The 20,015-nt window shown below is 42.1% G+C and overlaps 1 protein-coding gene across 2 annotated transcripts in view; it reads right to left on the bottom strand.

The window, feature by feature from the left end:
• The window catches only part of phactr3b (phosphatase and actin regulator 3b), a 64,700-nt gene that overhangs the window by 4,523 nt on the left and 40,162 nt on the right, over window positions 1-20,015 (bottom strand). For both annotated transcript variants that reach the window (XM_079683097.1, XM_079683098.1), the window contains exon 9: window positions 526-581. In XM_079683097.1, coding sequence (XP_079539223.1) covers window positions 526-581 — 56 coding nt within the window. The remainder of the gene's footprint in view (window positions 1-525; window positions 582-20,015) is intronic.

The following is a 20,015-nucleotide window of genomic DNA, read 5'->3' as shown; positions in this document are numbered from 1 at the left end:
GGGGACAATGATTTGGGGGATTTGTGGTTAAAAATGTATAGTTTTTGAATATATTTCTTGCAAATATATAAGAAAATCATTTGATTGATAATTAATCTGCTGATGTTTCTTAATTGATTCATACATTTAGAAAATACAAATTAAACTCACAATCAAAGCAATGATATGGAGATCTAACTGCTCTTGTGTTGTTGTTGTTGTTGTTGTTGTTGTGGTTTCATTAAAACTTCTTAAACTAAAGCAGTTGACATCCATTCAGCCCCCATCACAATAGTCACTCAAATATATTAAAGTGTAACCATGTTTCCTTAAAATGGAGAAACGTCCACATCAAGTAAAATCATGCTCACGTTTTCTGAATAAAAGCATATATTTTGGACATAAACACACGTATTTTTCAAAAATAAACACACACAAGACGTCCCATTACGAGATGTGTACACAAACAGACAATTGTGCTGTCAGGAGAAAAACGTAATGATAGTAATTGTTGTTTATAATGACATATAAAGCTCCATCTCTTACGTTTTAAGATGTTCCGGCTCTCCAGCTCCTCCACGGCCGGCCTCTGGCTCAGTCTCCTGCGGAAGAACACCAGAATTACGTTCTGGACCATCTCTCCCTCCTGGACCTCCTCTTTCCAACACCCCCTCCTCGGCACAAAGTCCTTTCCCCGACTAATACTAAAAGCACTTCGGGAACTTAACCCGCTGTCCAGAGTACCAAATCCCGCACATCCAAAGCGCAAACACCGCGTCCCACCTGGAGTCCAAACTAGTTCTGCTATAATGACATTTAAAGCTCCACATCGGGAAATAAAAGTCCGGTTGCGCGTTTAATATCGCGCCGCAGACAGAGCCAGTTTGGTGAAGAACAGAGGAAGAGTTTCCCTCGGATGTGGAGTTTAGATGAGAGGAGTGTGTGATGTAGTCCCGATGGAGAGTGCTGCGCTGAGCGAGAGGAGCGGTGAGTGGTGCGGGTAAACCGCCTGCCTGCTTTAAACACCATGAGCAACACACTCATGTGAGGGGGAGGGACTGAGAGGGAGATCCCGGTGCGCTCTCACACACACACACACACACACACACATATTTTTTTTTCTTATTTGTATTTAACATTCTGTTTTATGATCTATTTTTACATTTCATTTGTGTCGATCTGTAACACCCCCTAGGACAAAATGTGTTTAATGAAAATGTTTACCTTGAATGTGTACTTTTTATATGTTTTATTAATGTGTGCTTGCCTCTTTATTTAATAAGTTAAATCTACAATTTGTGCTTTTATCTGACTGTCTTTGCTCTAACAATATTAAAGGGGCCCTATAAAGCTCATTTTCAGGTTCATATTTATATTTTGTTCTGGGACATATCTCCATGCTTTAAAGTGGACCTATTATGTTATATTAAATATATTGTAGGGCCATACCTATAAAACATGTCTGTTAAGTTCTTTTTTCAAAATACCAAACAGATCACCCATTGTAGCCATCCCTCATACTGCTCAAACCTCTATTTTGCAGCCCTGTTAGAGAAACGCTCTGAGTGTTAGCGAGGCTTGCTAATGTAAACAAAGACGAGATTACGTCCAAAACACGTCAGGCATTGTTTCTGATAGCAATTTTCTGTGTGTCCGCCGCCGCTATGACGTCACAGCGAATGGAAATCTGTATCCGCTCGTTGTACACCCGTTTTTAAAAGATTTGAGTACGGAGGAAAAGAGAGGTTTTTATTTTCTGACGCTGCGTGAGTTCCCCAATGCACCGGGGGCACGTATAAAAGACCTCACAAAGCGCATTTTGCATGATAGGTCCCCTTTAATGTTCAAAAAGCTCTTTATTTTTCTCATACTGCCTGTGCTGCAGCACCTCTTTTCACCCTCTGTCTGAAACCAGAGCCCATGTCTGCTCTGATTGGTTAGCTGGCCAGCTCTTTTGTGATTGGTCAACCGCTTAGAGACGTCCCGCCCCTTAGACTATCACGTACAATGCGGAGAAGACCCAAAAAGCAGAATTAGACCTCTTTTATTTGCCCACAATGGGACGAAAAAGGATTTCTCTTTCTGATTAAAGCTTTCTAAACTCCCCTTTCCATATTCTACTATTCTAAGTATTGCACATACAGTGTATTATGTAACGCTGTTGTAAACCGAGGATGGTTTCAGAGAAAAAACAAATATGAAGCAGATACAATATCTCTTATTAGACAACAGATAAAGCGTGATAAGATAAGGAGCAGAGAGTTAGCCTTAATATTGGCGGGTGTGAAGACTGCAATCGATCGTGTGCTGTTATTTAAATCTATACATACCAGGAAAGGATGAAATACGGGGAAAGCATCCTAGAACACACGTTTATGTTTTAAATTCAATTCCTTTACCGGAACAACAGTGCACACACACACACACACACACACACACACACACACACACACACACACACACACACACACACACACACACACACACACACACACACACACACACACACACACACACACACACACACACACACACACACACACACACACACACACACACACACACACACACACACACACACACACACACACACACACACACACACACACACACACACACACACACACACACACACACACACACACACACACACACACACACACACACACACACACACAGTGTTTTTCCTTGATGACCTGAATGATGACTCATTGGGTGTCAGAATGCGTGTGATGTGTTGAAATGAAAACAAACAGGCTGTTGTTATTTGCATTTTCAAGATAACCTGAAGTTGTAGATTCTGCACCCCACCCCCAACCACGCACCCACTGACACTCAATATGCCAGCTGTCAAAACAGCACCGGATTCCAAAGGGAAACAACTCTCAGATTTCCTCACAGGAGAATATGAATTAAGCTTAATTTGTTCACTTTATCCTACGTTTGTTTCACGAAATACTTCTTGAAGAAACGATGAATTTATCCCGTTGTCTTATTCTGTAATAAAAACATTTTCGAGATTTTTTTTTTTTTTTTAAATTTTTTACTTTGATTGAAATCACATGGGTTTTAATCACTTTTGGGATATACATATATACATACATATATATATATACACATACATATATAGTCCTGAACCTGAAGTGGTCAAGATATTTGGGGCTTATCTAATTAGTGTAATGATGCATGTAAATGGTCTGCTAAGGCTAAAATCCCTCTGTTCCCTGCAGAGGGGGTTTCTGTCCGACACACCCACCCCCCCCCCCCCTGCTCCTCTGTTTTCTTCCAGAACATAGTGACATACATTTTTAACACAGGCGCTCATATTGGCTAGCGCTCCAACACATTTTTAAACATGAAGCAAGTTAAAATCTCATGGCACACAAGACAAATACAAACATGACAATGAGCATAATAAAGCTCCTTAAAAGTCCTTCTATTGGCGTCTATTCCTACTTTTTATGAAGTTATCTTAAAGTTTTCCTGCAAAAACCAAAAGTGTCCCATTTCACTGCAGCGCTTTTCTCAGCAGATTTACACTTGAGATTCCAAGTTTGATCTGATCCGGATGGTTACTAATTCCTTTCTTCATGGCGGTCATTTTTGAGCGGGAACACCATGGGTGTTACAAAGTTGACTAAATCATCCAAAATGCAATGAAAGTGGTGATCAGCAATTTGATTTGTTCAAATGTCTACTGTGAAGGATATCATGAAGCTTTAATGCAATCGAATGTAAAACTAAAAAGTTATGAAAGATGAAAGCAGTAAATCGGTCAGATTTGACCCGAAGACAACGGGAGGGTTAATAAAACTAAATAGTTCAAATGGATGAGTAAACCCATATTGTTGATTTACTGCATATTCTCTCATGATGTTTGGGCTAAATTAATCGTTCTACATAAAATGAATGTCCAACTTTATCTCAACAAATACAGTTTTCTAAATGTAACAAAAGAAAAAAGAAGCAGTCTGCAGATGTGACCACGTTTAGATTCACCCACGTCATGTTGAGCTCACGAGTGCAAAGAACAACCACTCCCTGAATAAACAGGTTAAATAAAGATAAGTCACGACTCACTTGAGAAAAAAGGTAGAAGCTCTTAATAAAATCCACTTTTCGAATCAACCAGAGAACGGCCAGACCAAGATGTATTCACACTCGTACTGTTGAGATGAACCTCTGATTCACACCGCAGATATTACCTCAGGTGTTGTTCCGACCAGCGTAGGAGCTTACGCTGCTGACCGGGAAAGAGACATAACACTTATTAGGAACATAGTGTCTCTTTTGGAGCAGGACACCCCCCTAAACCTCCAATTTATTGCGGGTGACGGCACATATCATCTTTAAATTGTCAAAACGATGCCTAAAGTAGGACCTGTCCCCCTGAAATTGCTCTTCCTACGTCTAGTTAGAATAATCGTGACGGGGAATTTACCATCTATGACTTTCAATAGGCTGGATTACTAAACAAAATTATTTATACCGGAACAAGAAATTCAGTTTTCTGACAACTTTTTCTTTTCAGGGCTTCAATTTTCAAAGGCATCAACACTATTGCGGGAAAATAATAGTGATAGATAACATTTGTGGTTCGGGCACCTAGTTAGGATGCCACCTGGGCGCCTCCCTAGCCTCCAGCTGGGAAGAGACCAAGGGGTAGACCTAGAACCAGATGGAGGGATTATATCTCTTCTCTGGCCTGGGAGCGCCTTGGGATCCCCCAGTCAGAGCTGGTTGATGTGGCCAGGGAAAAGAAAGTTTGGGGCTCTTTGCTGGAACTGCTACCTCCGCGACCCGACCACGGATAAGCGGGAGAAGATGGATGGATGGATAACATTTGTTTGATTTCAAAGGCGAATTTAAAGAGTTAAATTAGAGGATCACAACACTTGGTTGAGGATTAGGAAAGATTATGGCTATGGTACACAACACTCAGCTTCTAATCAAATCAGCCGTAAACCAATTAAATACAATGCAGACCAAATGTTCTTTCAATCAAACCAGTAACAAAACAGAGTTTGATGAGTTCTTGAAGTAGCACGACATCATGAGTACCGTAAGGTTTTTACAGCGAGAATAATTATCTGCCTAGTCCTCCTTGTCTCCTGAAGAATTTACCAGAATAAAAGGAGTAAAGAACAATGAATTAAGCTATTTTATGTTAAAATAATCAGTGTTTATCCCCCACTATAGGCTACAGTAACAACAAACACAAGCCGAGTTACGAGTCAGTTTTCTCTGATAACTTAAGATCCATATGTCTGATGACTAAAATCCTTTATCGTGTTAAAATACGATCAAAGTATACAGTAGTTCAAAACGACCAAGAAAGTGTGTTGCAAAACTTGATATCAATTATATTTCTAACAGACAAACAAAAAGACATGTGCTAATGGGATATGAAACGATTACAGGCCACGAAATGAAAAGGACTACCACCTTTATTAAACTTAATGATTTATATTGGTTAACCTAAGAACTCAATAATATACTAAAACATTGGTCGTTTTCCGACTTCTTAACGTGAACATTTCCATTCTGTAGGCCAAGATAAAGCTAGTTTGAGTTTTCAATGGGCATCTGTGTATTCCAGGGAAATATCAATATGAGACCAGACACAACAATATATTTGAAAGAACTCCAATTGGGATCTGACAATGGCAAAGACATAATAATGGAAAACATTTTATAAACCTCGACATATTGCCCTCAGCCCTGAAAATAATGACTGGGCACATGACACCTACAGAGGACCCATCTAAATGATGCCTTCTGTCCTGTGACTGGGACCAGTTATGAAACAGGAGCATAGACACATCAGTGCTGGGCGCTGAGGGGAGTCAATGTGCTTAATGGAGCAGAGCTATAGTAGGATGTGTGGTCTGCAGCGGAAAACATTTCAGGTCAATAGCATTTGCCTCAGTCAAATCCGCTGAAGCCACTCTCTTAAATCCATGAAGGTGCACCAACCCTAACCCTAACCGTCTCTTACATGGTCCGTTTAGGTTCTTTGGATTATATGTAAAAACAAAAACCCAAATGTCTTGAAAGTTAGAGTGAACCAGACTGTTTCTGTTTTGCCAAACAATCCCAACACCCCTTTAGTCACAGCCTACTGCAGCAATTTGCATTTACTGCCCTGACCCTAACCGTCTCCTACTTCGTCAATTTACGTTCGTTGGATTAAAAAAACATAAATATCTTCAAAACTAAAGAAAGTCAACCTGTTTTTATTTAACCCTAACCCTAATTTCCATTTGACAAGAAGTCCCCTAACCCTAACCTCCTCATGGTCAGTATATGTTCTTTGGATTATATGAAAAAACTAGCCCCAAATATCCTCAAAGCTAAAGTGAGTCAGACTGTTTCTGCAGCAATTTGCATTTGACAAGAAGTCCCCTAACCCTAACCTCCTCACGGTCAGTATATGTTCTTTGGATTATAAGTAGAAAAACCCAAATATCTTGAAGACTAGAGTGAGTCAGACTCTATTTAGCTAAACAGTCCTAACGTTCCTTTAGTCACAGCACACTACAGCAATTTCTATTTGACAAGAACTCCCCTCACCTCTGCTACATGGTCAGTATAGTTCTTTGTATTATAAATCAAAACGAAACCCACATATCGGGAACACTACAGTGAGTCAGCCTGTTTCGGTTTTGCCAAACATTCAAGACGGGGTTTAAGGTACTGCAGAAATGTGCGTTACACAATTACTCCCCTAACCTAACTGTCTTCTCCTTGGTCAATTTAGGTTCTTTGGAGAAAAAACCCCAAAATATCTTAAAAACTAAAGAAAGTCAGCCGTTTTTATTTTTGCCATACAATCCTTACGTGCAATAAGTTACAGCAAATTGCGTTTCACACGTTCCCCTCACCTTAACCCTATCCGTCTTTTACACGGTGCTTTGGATTATATGTAAAAACAAAACCCAAATATCAAAGCGAGTCAGACTGTTTCTATTTTGCCAAACAGTCAAAACAAGGTTTAAGGTAATGCCTGCTGCAGCAATTTGCTTTACACAATTACTCCCCTAACCCTCACCTCGTCTACATGGTCAGTATGTTCTTCGGATTATATGTAAAAACAAAACCCAAATATCCTCAAAGCTAGAATGAGTCAGACGCTTCCTGTTTCGCCAAACAGTCCACGGGCCTTTAGTCAGAGCCTCCTGCAACAATTTGCGCTCCGCTTGCACTCCCCCACTCTGCTCGGTCAGAGGAAAAAGTTCCTCGTTGTAGGAGAATCACCAGCGTGTCAAAGCAATGAGCTGCCTCTGAGAGCAGGTACTGATGGGAATGTCAGCCCATGGAAAGAGGAGGAGAATGGGATGAGTGTGGATGCTACTGCCCACCGAAGTGTGCCCTAATCCCTCGTTTCTTCCCTTCACTGGCCGAGATCGAGGATGTGTATCCCGGGACGCCTGGAGGATGGGGGATGCAGTTCGGAAGTAGTTGCCAGGAATAATTAAAGCAGCGGTGTCCAAACTACGGCCCGCGGACCATTTTGAATCAGCCCTCACTCGGCAAATGTAAAAGGTATAATGAGTTAAGTGTAATAAACCTCTGCTTGTCTTATATTGCACTTCTTAAATATATATATTCAAATATATTACACAGTATTCATGTGGTAATAAGCCCAATTTTCAAATAAATTCAGCCAACTAAAGTCATGTGCTAACATATATAAGTTGATGAGAAAAAAGCCCAATAACAAATTCACATAACAACCTTGAAATCTACCCTTCATATTTCCAATCTGATTCGTCTGTTTTAAGGAATGAGCTGCTAACAAAATAAATGAAACCGTCTGGAGAGCTGTGAGTGGTTTTATTCTTACAGCATTTTCAAGTATCAAGAATAACTTACAACTGAATTTATGAGGCAACATACTTCTAGTGAGTGGCCCCGCCTTTCGTATATATTTTTCTGTATGTGGCCCTCGGTGAAAAAGGTTAGGACACCACTGAATTAAAAGGAACTCTCTTTAAACTACCAGAAGCTCCACGTTTATGTAACTTGGTTGAAGTGTTGACCTGGATGTCTACTTTACTATGTCACATGCATATGAAAGGCTTAGGAAAGTACTGCTTAGATATATATTTCCTGCATCATCTCACACTCGACTGCATCTGTCAGTAACATTATAGATATGAAAAATCTCAGCAAATCACTCAAGAGCCTTTCAACTGCCCTTTAACTCTCCCTCTGTTCAAAGGTGCGCTGTGCTATTGATGATAGATGAATGGGACACATTCAAAGACTCAGACATGAAACCAAGAATCAATTCTGTATCTGGACAGTTTTTTTTGTTTCCAAAGCTTTGGCCTGTAGCGCAGGTTCGACAGATCAAGCGGGGGATCGTGTCTGGTTCTTGAACGTCCCGCTGGTGCACAGTGTGGAAGAGGCAGCTTCAAATAGCACGAGAGGATAGGTCAGTATACACCAGACCTAAACTTTAACACTGAGAGAACACTAGGTGACTGCACATAAGCTATAACCTTTTGCAATGAAGAAGCTATAAGCTAAAGCTACATTACGTGACAACGAGAATCGAAGTCTACCAATAATAAGAGTCAGGAGGCAGTGATACCTTGAAGTCAATGTTAATGTCAGCATGCTATAACGCTCGAAATGACAATGCTTTTAGCCATGTTCATCATATTAGTTTAGCATTTTAGCATGCTAACATTTGTCAATAAGCCAAAAAAGGCAACTATTCACTATTTCTGATAATGAGAGAAATTGAAGTATTTTGCATCAGAAGGTCCATTATTACAAGACTTGTCACTCGGAGCAACCACAGATAGGTTTGTCTGACATGCTAATGGTGCAAGAAGACCACAAATAGAAACTCAACATCATCATAGGGTGGACATGGTTTCTGTACCAAATTCCATGGCAATCTATCCAAATATTGAACTTCATGACGGAGCTTAAGAGAAGAAGCTTTTGTACCAAATTTCATGGGTGGTCCAAAGGGTTTCTGTTATCTGGTATTTACTATTTGTTTGTTCTCTTCAGTCAATGTCCTATTTGAATACATTGAAGAAGCTTTTGTTTGGGGATTGTGTTGGATAGTTTGATCAGTTTTTGAACATATCACAGCGAAACATTTAAAACAACAATCTCACCAACATCTTGAGACTACAGGGTATGTAAGGTACAAAGGAACCGCCAGCTGCTAATGGCAAAACAAACTCTAAAAAACAGCTCATTAGGACCTTTTCTGTAAATCGATAGTTTAATTTGATTTCTGTAAAAGAAGAATAGAAGGCATGTTTGTAAAGCGGACCACTTAGGCGCATACGCAAGTTTTCTCTTTCATTGATTATAGTGGAAGCGAAGTCTTACAGCGAAAAACTTTGCAAGTGGAATTTCCTGCAAATCGACATACTATGAAGTTATTCATTATATAGCCTGCCTGTCAATAGTTTTAGTGCTCAGTAAACACTCATAATATTTGACCGGAATTTCCCCTTTAAACTTTCAGGACCAGACCGGCACCAATTTTTTATCGAATGGAAAAACCCTGCACCCCTGTTACCCTAGAGCAATTCAGCTGAGTGTCTTATCTGTTCAAAGTACAATCACTACCCTGAAAGGACCGAACAAACATTGATTTCTTAAACAATCAACATCCATTAGCCAACATGGCAGATGTACCCAGTTTGAAAATCAATTGAGTTTGCATAACGAATACTGTTACAGTCGACTGGTAGCTGGAGTCACTACTGGTAATGGAAACATTCCTGACAGGCAGAATATATGTACACCCTATTGTGATTGTTTATTTATATCCTGGAAAATCTAACAGTGGGAGACGAGAGACGAATCCAACCACATAATGTCGTGGGTCACATCTTCTGATAACCTATGATCTACCCCTAAATTGGCATGGGGGTTAGAAACGAAGAGAAATAACCACCACTGTTCAGTGAGTGGGTGCTGAGGCTTTGAGTCTTCTGACGTTTCAATTAGAGGGTACTCTCTTTTAGATCCCAGGAAAAAAAGACATTGTATAACGTTAATTACGGCGTGCGGGACAGGGAAGGTCTACAGTGGTGACAACGTGTTATTTGAGGATTTCAATGCATGCCATATATGTGCAGAGTGTGTCATCCGGAGCTTACATCTCTCCAAGTGCTTTACAATATCTGCCAACTCCAGTCCTGTAATTGGATTGATGCCCGGCTGTGATGGAATAAAAGGCACCAATAGAAACCACAGAGACAAAAACTACTCGTGATTATTTTAATCCTCAGCTGACGTGTGTGACGTTTCAAGACTCCAACATTCGGCAATACTGAACACGGCTCTTTGTTTTTAAAATAAGAAAAGAGGGACTGTTGTTTTAACAAAAATACTTTTATACTGTAACAGGAAACCAAGGATCTTCGTATGTTATGGAGACAGCACTTTGCTTCAGGGGGGGCACAGGATACTCCATAACTCTCCGCACTCTCCAGTTATGCTCCAGTTAACAAAACCAAAACCTGCTGTGGGTCAGAAACACTAACAGCATTATCTAAAAAGGAAAAAATAACTGGGCTCCAAATGGCAGCTGTTTAAATGTTTCCCAAATAAATTACTTCTGTGCACGTCTCAAATGCTGGTCTGTAAACGCACGACAGGGCTTGCATTACATTTACACTTTAATTAAAGGGGCTATTTAATACTTTTTGGGGTTTTCCCTTTCCTGTAGTGATTTATATAGGTTTTTCTTTGCATGTAAATGGTTTGCAAAGGTCGAAATCCCCCCCCCCCCCCCTGCCTAACATCGCTCCATTGGACTCCTATGTTTACTTCCAGAACATGGACATTTGTGTGAGAAATGGTCATAATTATTAAGTTATTTCAATGAAGACCCTATTAGACCCTCACTCCTGTATTTACTTTGGTAACATACAGTACTTCCTCTGACTCGTTCCAACTCCTGCCTCCAAACTCTGCTCTCTACTCTCTCATCCTCTCTGGACTCTCTCTGTCCTCTCACATCTCGGCCGGCTCGTCAGTCCCCTCCTGCTCCCTGGCTAAATGACGCACTGCGTGCTAATAGAACCGTCCTTCGGGAAGCAGAGCGGAAATGCTGGAAATCCAAACACCATGACGACCTCCTAACCTATCAGGCTCTCCTCTCCTCTTTCTCTGCTTCGATCTCTCAGGCAAAAAGCACTTTCTTTCAAGATAAGATCCAATCTTCCTATTCCAATCCCAAAAAACTATTTTCCATCTTCTCCATCCTCTTGGACCCCCTCAAAGCCCCTTCCCCCTCCACCCTCTCGGACCCCCCCCAAAGCCCCTCCCCCCTCCTCCCTTCTGTCAAGCGACTTTGTTAACCACTTTGAAAAGAAGGTTGATGATATTCGCTCTTCTTTTTCTGACTCACCTTTACTCACCGCTGGGTCACCAGACCCTCCCTTCACCCACACACTGACCTCCTTCTCCCCTCTCTCTCCAAGTGAGGGTCTTACCCTCTTTACCTCTGCCCGTCCTACCACCTGTCCTTTGGACCCTATCCCCTCAAACCTCCTTCAGACTATCGCTCCTGATATTCTACCGTTTCTCACCCATTTCATCAACACTTCTCTAACTTCTGGTCCCTTTCCAAACAGTCTCAAGGAGGCAAGAGTAAATCCTCTCCTAAAGAAACCCACTCTCAACCCATCTGATGTTATAAACTACAGGCCTGTCTCTCTCCTCCCGTTCCTGTCTAAAACACTCGAACGCGCTGTCTTTAAACAACTCTCCTGTTATCTCCATCAGAACAAACTTCTGGATCCGCACCAGTCTGGTTTCAAGGCAGGTCACTCAACAGAAACTGCTCTCCTTGCTGTCTCTGAGGAACTGCACACGGCTAAAGCAGCATCCCTCTCCTCTGTCATCATCCTTCTGGACCTGTCTGCTGCATTCGACACGGTGAACCATCAGATCCTCCTTCGCACTCTCCAAGAACTTGGAGTTTCAGGCACTGCACTTTCCCTCCTCACCTCATACCTCAAAGACCGCACCGACAGGGTAACTTGGAGAGGGTCCGAGTCCGACCCTTGTAAGTTAACTACAGGGGTCCCTCAGGGCTCTGTTCTTGGTCCCCTCCTCTTCTCCTTGTACACAAACTCGCTCGGGTCTGTCATTAGCCCGCATGGTTTTTCATACCACTGCTGACGACACCCAATTAATTCTGTCCTTTCCCCGCTCAGAGACCCAGGTCGTCGCACGCATCTCTGCTTGCCTAGCTGACATCTCTCGGTGGATGTCTGCTCATCACCTCAAGCTCAACCTTGAAAAGACTGAACTGCTTTTCCTTCCTGGAAAAGATTGTCCCACTCTTGACCTAACAATCAACATCGGCACCTCTGTTGTTTCCCCGACTCAGACTGCAAGGAATCTGGGTGTGACCCTAGATAACAAACTGTCCTTCACTGCAAACATCGCTGCTACAACCCGCTGCTGCAGATACACTCTTTACAACATCAGGAGAATACGTCCCCAGCTGACCCAGAAAACAGCGCAAGTTCTGGTCCAGGCTCTCGTCATCTCACGCCTAGACTACTGCAACTCCCTCCTGGCTGGTCTACCTGCATGTGCCATCCGACCTCTGCAGCTCATCCAGAATGCAGCGGCTCGTCTGGTCTTCAACCTTCCTAAATTCTCCCTAACCACGCCGCTCCTCCGCTCCCTTCACTGGCTTCCAGTAACTGCTAGAATCCACTTCAAGACACTGGTACTTGCGTACCATGCTGTGAATGGATCTGGCCCTTCCTACATCCAGGACAGGGTTAAACCGTACACCCCAGCACGTGCACTCCGCTCTGCATCAGCCAAACAGCTCGCTGCACCCGCACTGCGAGGCAGACCCAAGTTCCCATCAGCAAAAACACGTGGGTTTGCTATCCTGGCTCCAAAAAGGTGGAACGAGCTCCCCATTGAAATCAGAACAGCAGATAGCGTGCACATCTTCTGGCGCAGACTGAAAACTCATCTCTTTCGACTCCACTTCGAGCGATAGAATTACTAACAAAGCACTTATATACTAATAAAGGACTGGCTTATCTAAAGCCAGTTGAGTAGCACTTGAAATGTTTAGCTCTATGAAACCTGATGTACTTATATGATTCTGTTTTCTTCAAGTTTGTATCTTCCTGGTCGAATGCACTTATTGTAAGTCACTTTGGATAAAAGCGTCAGCTAAATGCAATGTAATGTAATGTAGTGACATCACTATATAACCCTTGCACTTCTATTGGCTAGTGCTACAACACATTGAATGTGAAAGGCTAAGGGGCAGGACTTATCTATGCAGTCGACCAATCACAACAGAATCGACAATCTAACTAATCAAAACAGACTGGACCTTTTTCAAAATTAAAGCATGGAGACATGTCACATTACGGACACAAAATACAAATATAAACCTGAACTTTTGCAGAATCTTTAATTCAATGTTACACTCCCAGTAGAGTCTTAAGTGTCTGTTGCATCAGACAGGATTCCTCACTGTTGTGAAAGCACTTTGCTGGGTGTTATCAGAGTTCACTGGCCTTGCTGAGTTTTCCCGCCTGCAGTTGGGTGAAGAAAGGGGAAACCCAAGCGGAACACGCATTCATATTTCATTGCTTCTGAAACCTATAACGAAACTGAAAAATATTCTCTGCAGCTCCAGAGGAAGTTGAGGCCAACCGTCTGACAGCCTTGGTTGCGTGTAAACGGCTATTGAATTTCATTGAAATGAAAGAATTTTAAAGGGTTCAAAGATCGTGCCTCAGAGACAAGAGGGCAGACAGCTCTTTGATGCAATTATCAATACAGCCTCGAGCTCCTTTTGCCTTGAAACTTATATATCTTTCTGACCTTGTTGACTGACATCAGTGTATCCAATTATTTTTCGTTTAGTCAAATTGTTCATGGTGATAAAACAACGGCAATGAGCTGCACTTAAAGGTGGGGTAGGTAATTCACTTCAGAAACACTTTGCGTTATATTCCACGGAATGCTCTTAACATCCCGATAGCAATGAATACATTAAATGCTTTGACAATAAATACATTAAACAATTATATCAATTTTTGGCAATCATTTTGGCCGGCCCAGCTAAAATAACTAGATGGCCTACCTCAGGGGTTCCCAAACGTTGCTATGCCAAGGACCCCCATATATTATTATCCTCTGGCGGGGACCCCCCTGTTGCAAATCTTTTTTTATTTTTTATTATGTGTACAAGTGCCTCCCGATGGAGCATGCAGTGCGTTTCCACTACATTTGGGACCTTCTGCCTGATCGAAGCTGTCACTCCGCTTTCTTTGCCTGTCATAGCCGCACTGCCCCATCTGAACACACACCCACACAACGAGACCTGTCAAGTCCGTTTGAGATGATGTACTCATCTAAAACTTGGAAAATGTCTCTTCATGTGGTCCTAACTTCCAGTGCTTTGCAAAATAATATTTCCACAACAAAGTTGTCTTCGGAAATAAATCTGATGTATGCAAGCAATTCTGCAACATTTGCTACATCCGTGCTCTCATCCAGCTGCTGAGCGAAACATTCACTAGCTCTCACTTGCTCCAAAAGCTGAGCAGATTTTCACTCTCAGCTCGATTCTGATTGGCTTGAAAGGCGGTCGTGTGATTCAAAAACAACAAATATGAAAAGATTGGCATCAAAGGACACATAGATTGATAGATATGCAGTTATTAATAACCTCTAAAAAAAGTCGTGGGGGGAACCCCACTTTGAAAAACACTGGCCTACCTGCCTGTCAGCCTTCCATCTCGTGCACAAACTTATCTCGTGCCCTCATTGGTCATGTGCGCGTTTGTGTGTGTTGGAGGAGGGGCTCTGAAAGGAAGTCTGAAGGAAGGGGCAGATTTCTTTCGGCTGCTTACTTTCAAATTCAAGCGCACTCGAGCTGGTTTCTACATTCTTACCTACCCCATTAAAGACAAACGATGGGATTCCTGAATGCTATTCTGCTGTCGTGCACTCAGCTGCTGCATGGAGAGTTATTTATAGCTCCTGGACAGCAGCTGTGTTGAGTCGCTGCGTCTCGATACACACAGTGAATTGTGGTGTCAGCACAAATTGATCGATGTGACACAAATGTGCAATTATTAGTTCCCACAAGGAAAATGTCCAAAACTGAGTGGGCTCCTGAGATCTTCACCATCACTGCTGGTCTCTTCAAATTACCTATCGCTGCTGTCTCTTTCTGCTGACTTTAGGGTTTTAACCATACAGATATTTTGCGGGGGAAGACTCAGGGGGAAGTGATAATCCAGTTGAGTTGGACCTTAATGAGCACATTTGAAATGGGAAGAGCCGAAGCAGAGATTTTAACTGGTTAAAGCCTTGCTGTTGTATGCCTCCACCAACCAGTGAAGAGGCAGTTTACATCCATGTCCGTCCAAAACTTTATAATTCGATCCTATTGGCCATTAGTGTGAAATGGTCATAATTTACATAAGAATTAATTAGGCATTTCAGGCAAAACCCTATTAGATCCTCAGTGCTTTGTTTACTTCGCTACTATTGGCTAGCGCTCCAACACATTGTACATGATAGGCTAAGCAGCGGGACATCTCTACGCGGTTGACCCATCACAACAGAACCGGCCAGCTAACCAATAAGAGCATACACCTGAACATCAGCAGGAGAGGACTCTTTAAAGTAGAGACACTACATACTGATATACACCTGAACATCAGCAGGAGAGTACTCTTTAAAGTAGAGACACTACATACTGATATACACCTGAACATCAGCAGGAGAGGACTCTTTAAAGTAGAGACACTACATACTGATATACAGCTGAACATCAGCAGGAGAGGACTCTTTAAAGTAGAGACACTACATACTGATATACACCTGAACATCAGCAGGAGAGGACTCTTTAAAGTAGAGACACTACATACTTATATACACCTGAACATCAGCAGGAGAGGACTCTTTAAAGTAGATACACTACATACTGATATACACCTGAACATCAGCAGGAGAGGACTCTTTAAAGTAGAGACACTACATACTGATATACACCTGAACATCAGCAGGAGAGGACTCTTTAAAGTAGAGACACTACATACTGATATACACCTGAACATCAGCAGGAGAGGACTCTTTAAAGTAGAGACACTACATACTGATATACACCTGAACATCAGCAGGAGAAGACTCTTTAAAGTAGAGACACTACATACTGATATACACCTGAACATCAGCAGGAGAGGACTCTTTAAAGTAGAGACACTACGTACTGATATACACCTGAACATCAGCAGGAGAGGACTCTTTAAAGTAGAGACACTACAGTACATACTGATATACACCTGAACATCAGCAGGAGAGGACTCTTTAAATTAGATACACTACATACTGATATACACCTGAACATCAGCAGGAGAGGACTCTTTAAAGTAGAGACACTACACACTGATATACACCTGAACATCAGCAGGAGAGGACTCTTTAAAGTAGAGACACTACATACTGATATACACCTGAACATCAGCAGGAGAGGACTCTTTAAAGTAGAGACACTACACACTGATATACACCTGAACATCAGCAGGGGAGGACTCTTTAAAGTAGAGACACTACACACTGATATACACCTGAACATCAGCAGGAGAGGACTCTTTAAAGTAGAGACACTACATACTGATATACACCTGAACATCAGCAGGAGAGGACTCTTTAAAGTAGAGACATTATATACACCTGAACATGAGGAGGAGAGGACTCTTTAAAGTAGAGACACTACACACTGATATACACCTGAACATCAGCAGGAGAGGACTCTTTAAAGTAGAGACACAACATACTGATATACACCTGAACATCAGCAGGAGAGGACTCTTTAAAGTAGAGACACTACATACTGATATACACCTGAACATCAGGAGGAGAGGACTCTTTAAAGTAGAGACACTACATACTGATATACACCTGAACATCAGGAGGAGAGGACTCTTTAAAGTAGAGACACTATACAGTATACACCTGAACATGAGGAGGAGAGGACTCTTTAAAGTAGAGACACTACACACTGATATACACCTGAACATCAGCAGGAGAGGACTCTTTAAAGTAGAGACACTACATACTGATATACACCTGAACATCAGGAGGAGAGGACTCTTTAAAGTAGAGACACTATATACACCTGAACATGAGGAGGAGAGGACTCTTTAAAGTAGAGACACTACATACTGATATGAACCTGAAAGTAAACATACAGTAATACGGACCCTCTTCTTATCCTCCCTTTATATCCCTGCCCATTACATTAGAGGTTTGTCCTCTAAAAACAGACGCAAAACATTTCTCCTGTGAGATTCAGAGCATGATGCCTTAGGGATGTTTAACTAAGTCATCAGAACTTAACAGAGGATCTGCAGCAAAACCTCAGCGGTGTAATAAAGGAAGGTCTTCAGTGTCATCTTTATATAACAATGTCCTCAGCTGAGGGCACAAACTTAGGATGCATAAAACAGGGAACAGAGCACACAGATGGAGATCATTGCAGCAAACAGTAATCTAATTATAATTGTATCTTTAATTTGATTAATCTTTAGTCTAAGATTCTCTCTTTTTGTCCTGGTCCATTTCTATAAAAACCTGTCTGAAAATGAACTGATGGGATTTTGGCCACTTTATGATGTCATAACGATGTTTTGCCCCCCCCCCCCCCCAACCTTATCACCTGAATCTCCTCCTAGAGCACCATTGAGTTATTTGTCACCAAATATATCTCAGAGGGGCTTGGGGAGGGGCTCCTTATTTTCATCTAAAGTAACCGACAGAGAATCAGCACTTTGGAAACAGGGCTGAAACAGAGGGGATTATGGGTAATGCTGCAATGATCTGTTTGGTGTTTCAGCCAATCAGAGACAGGTTCTGTATATATATCTGAGACCTGTAATATATTGATGAAAAACAGTATAATAGGGGACCTTTAAGATGGGACCAGAGGAAAATGTAATCCCTCCACCACAGCGACTGGGAGAGAGGGAAAGCATGCAGTGACGTACGTGGCCCATTGATTATGAATGCTGCTGCAGCATTTGGATGATGGGAGCTATTTTTAGAAACAGAGGGTTCCCTTCTGCTGTCCCGGGCCGGCACACTGCTCTGCTTCTGCTGCAGAGAGGAGAGCGCAGGGACTGTGAATCAATGCCACGTGCCTTTTCAATACATAATCAATGAGAACGTTGTATAACAGCCGCGGTGCAATGATGTTTACATGTTCTGGATGTGTGAAAAAAACACCAAACACTGATTGATTTGTTAGTTTGGTGTCTTTTAAGGCACCTCGGAGACAATTGTGTAGCGTATTCATATCTATTCAGGAACAAAGATTGTTTTTAAGTGGTTTAGTGATTTAGTTGATGTGATGATCTGAAAAATAATAAATGAAAAGGTCGAAGTCATTGTCTCTCCAGTGGATCTGAGGAACACAGTGTTTGCTTTATAATAATCCAAAGACCTTTACTGCAGTGCACTAATACACAAATGTGCTCTTAAGTGAGGCTCTGAAAATGAGCTTCTGCAAATAATGATGTGTGACTTCTTCAAGAACTGTATTTCTAGATTCAAAGAACAATGGGCTTCATGCAGTTACATAAGCCAGCCGCCGTTTCTATCCAAATGTATCTCAAGTTTTAACCATTGAGAAGGTCAGCGAATTAATTATTGTTTCTATCCACTAAAACTGATATGATTTTTGGGTGCTGGTTCATCCAAATGAGTTCTAGAAGTGGTGTCCTTTCTCCGGTCAGAACAATATTAACCACTGCAGAAGACAAGGGCTCAATCGGATCTAAAAGAGTGAAAAGTCATATATCTATGACACTCAGGCTTCACGTATTAATATGAGAAAAGCTAAAATAAAGAACCTGCGTGTGAAACTGTAATGCATGTACACTTCTTGAGTTCTTTCTGCAAGAATTAAAGGTTCAAATCTACAGAACTATTGTAAATGTATAAGCATTTCAGTCCAGTTTTAACAGACAAATACCTTTTTATGTTTTGTGATGAAGCCACAAGGCTGTGCTTCATTAAATCAAGGTGTATAAAGTCTTAAAAACACATCGTTCCTGTCATATTGCCTCTGCTCAGAGTATCTCAGATGAATTCCTCTGCCTCGTGTTGCTTCTGCAGCTCTGCCCCGGAGTCAAGGTGAACGATTGTTGTCTGTCAGTGGTGAAGGCTGTTCTGTTCATGATGTTGAACAAACACGGCCCTTCACATCGCTCAAACACCGCCTCAAGGCCTCAGGCAGGACACGTTGTGCTGATGCTCCACAAACAATGCTCTGTTTCCTCGGCACGTGGAGCCATCTCAGAGAACAACAACAGCTGCAGACGTCTGGCTCCGGACCCTCAGAAACAATCCTTTACTCAAGTAGAAGTATAGAAGTAGGGGGTTCGAAATGTACTTAAAGGGGACCTATCAAATGCACTTTTTGATGTCTTTTATACATAAATATGTGTCCCCCGGTGTGTCGGGGAACTCACGCAGCGTCAGAAAATAAAACCCTCTCTCTTTTCCCCCGTACCCGAATCTTTTAATAACGGGGCTACAACGGAGCTGATCCAGATTTCCAACCGAGTTGACGTCAGCTCGGAATAGTGAGCCGGTGACGCTCCGCCTACAAACGGACCGCAATCGTTACAAAAAAAGTCTTCCATCCACACGCAACAGGCACCAGAAACGTGTCCGTTCACACGAGACTGCTCGAAAACACTGGAGACGCTGTAGTACATATGCCAGGCCTGTAAGTGGCGCTGTAGTCTGCCACAAAAGCAGAGAAGAAGACTTCCCGCGCATGGTTGCCCTTCTGTTTATTCTCCGCTCTGGACGCTCTGGACCTCGCCTCACGTCGCCCCACGTCTCCTGCGTTTAGGCCAAGTGTCGCACTGGAACACACCGCAAAGACTTCAGCCGACGGCCAAGTTGCACGTACGAACTGCGCATGCGTGAGTTGCAATAACTCCCCTTACCAGCAGGCGGCGGTAGGGTGTATTCTTAAT

Source organism: Notothenia rossii (genome assembly GCF_949606895.1).
Source record: "Notothenia rossii genome assembly, chromosome: 5".
In the NCBI taxonomy this organism is placed as follows: Eukaryota; Metazoa; Chordata; class Actinopteri; order Perciformes; family Nototheniidae; genus Notothenia; species Notothenia rossii.
The sequence above is the reverse complement of the archived record's forward strand: the minus strand, read 5'-3'. Positions and strand labels throughout refer to the sequence as shown.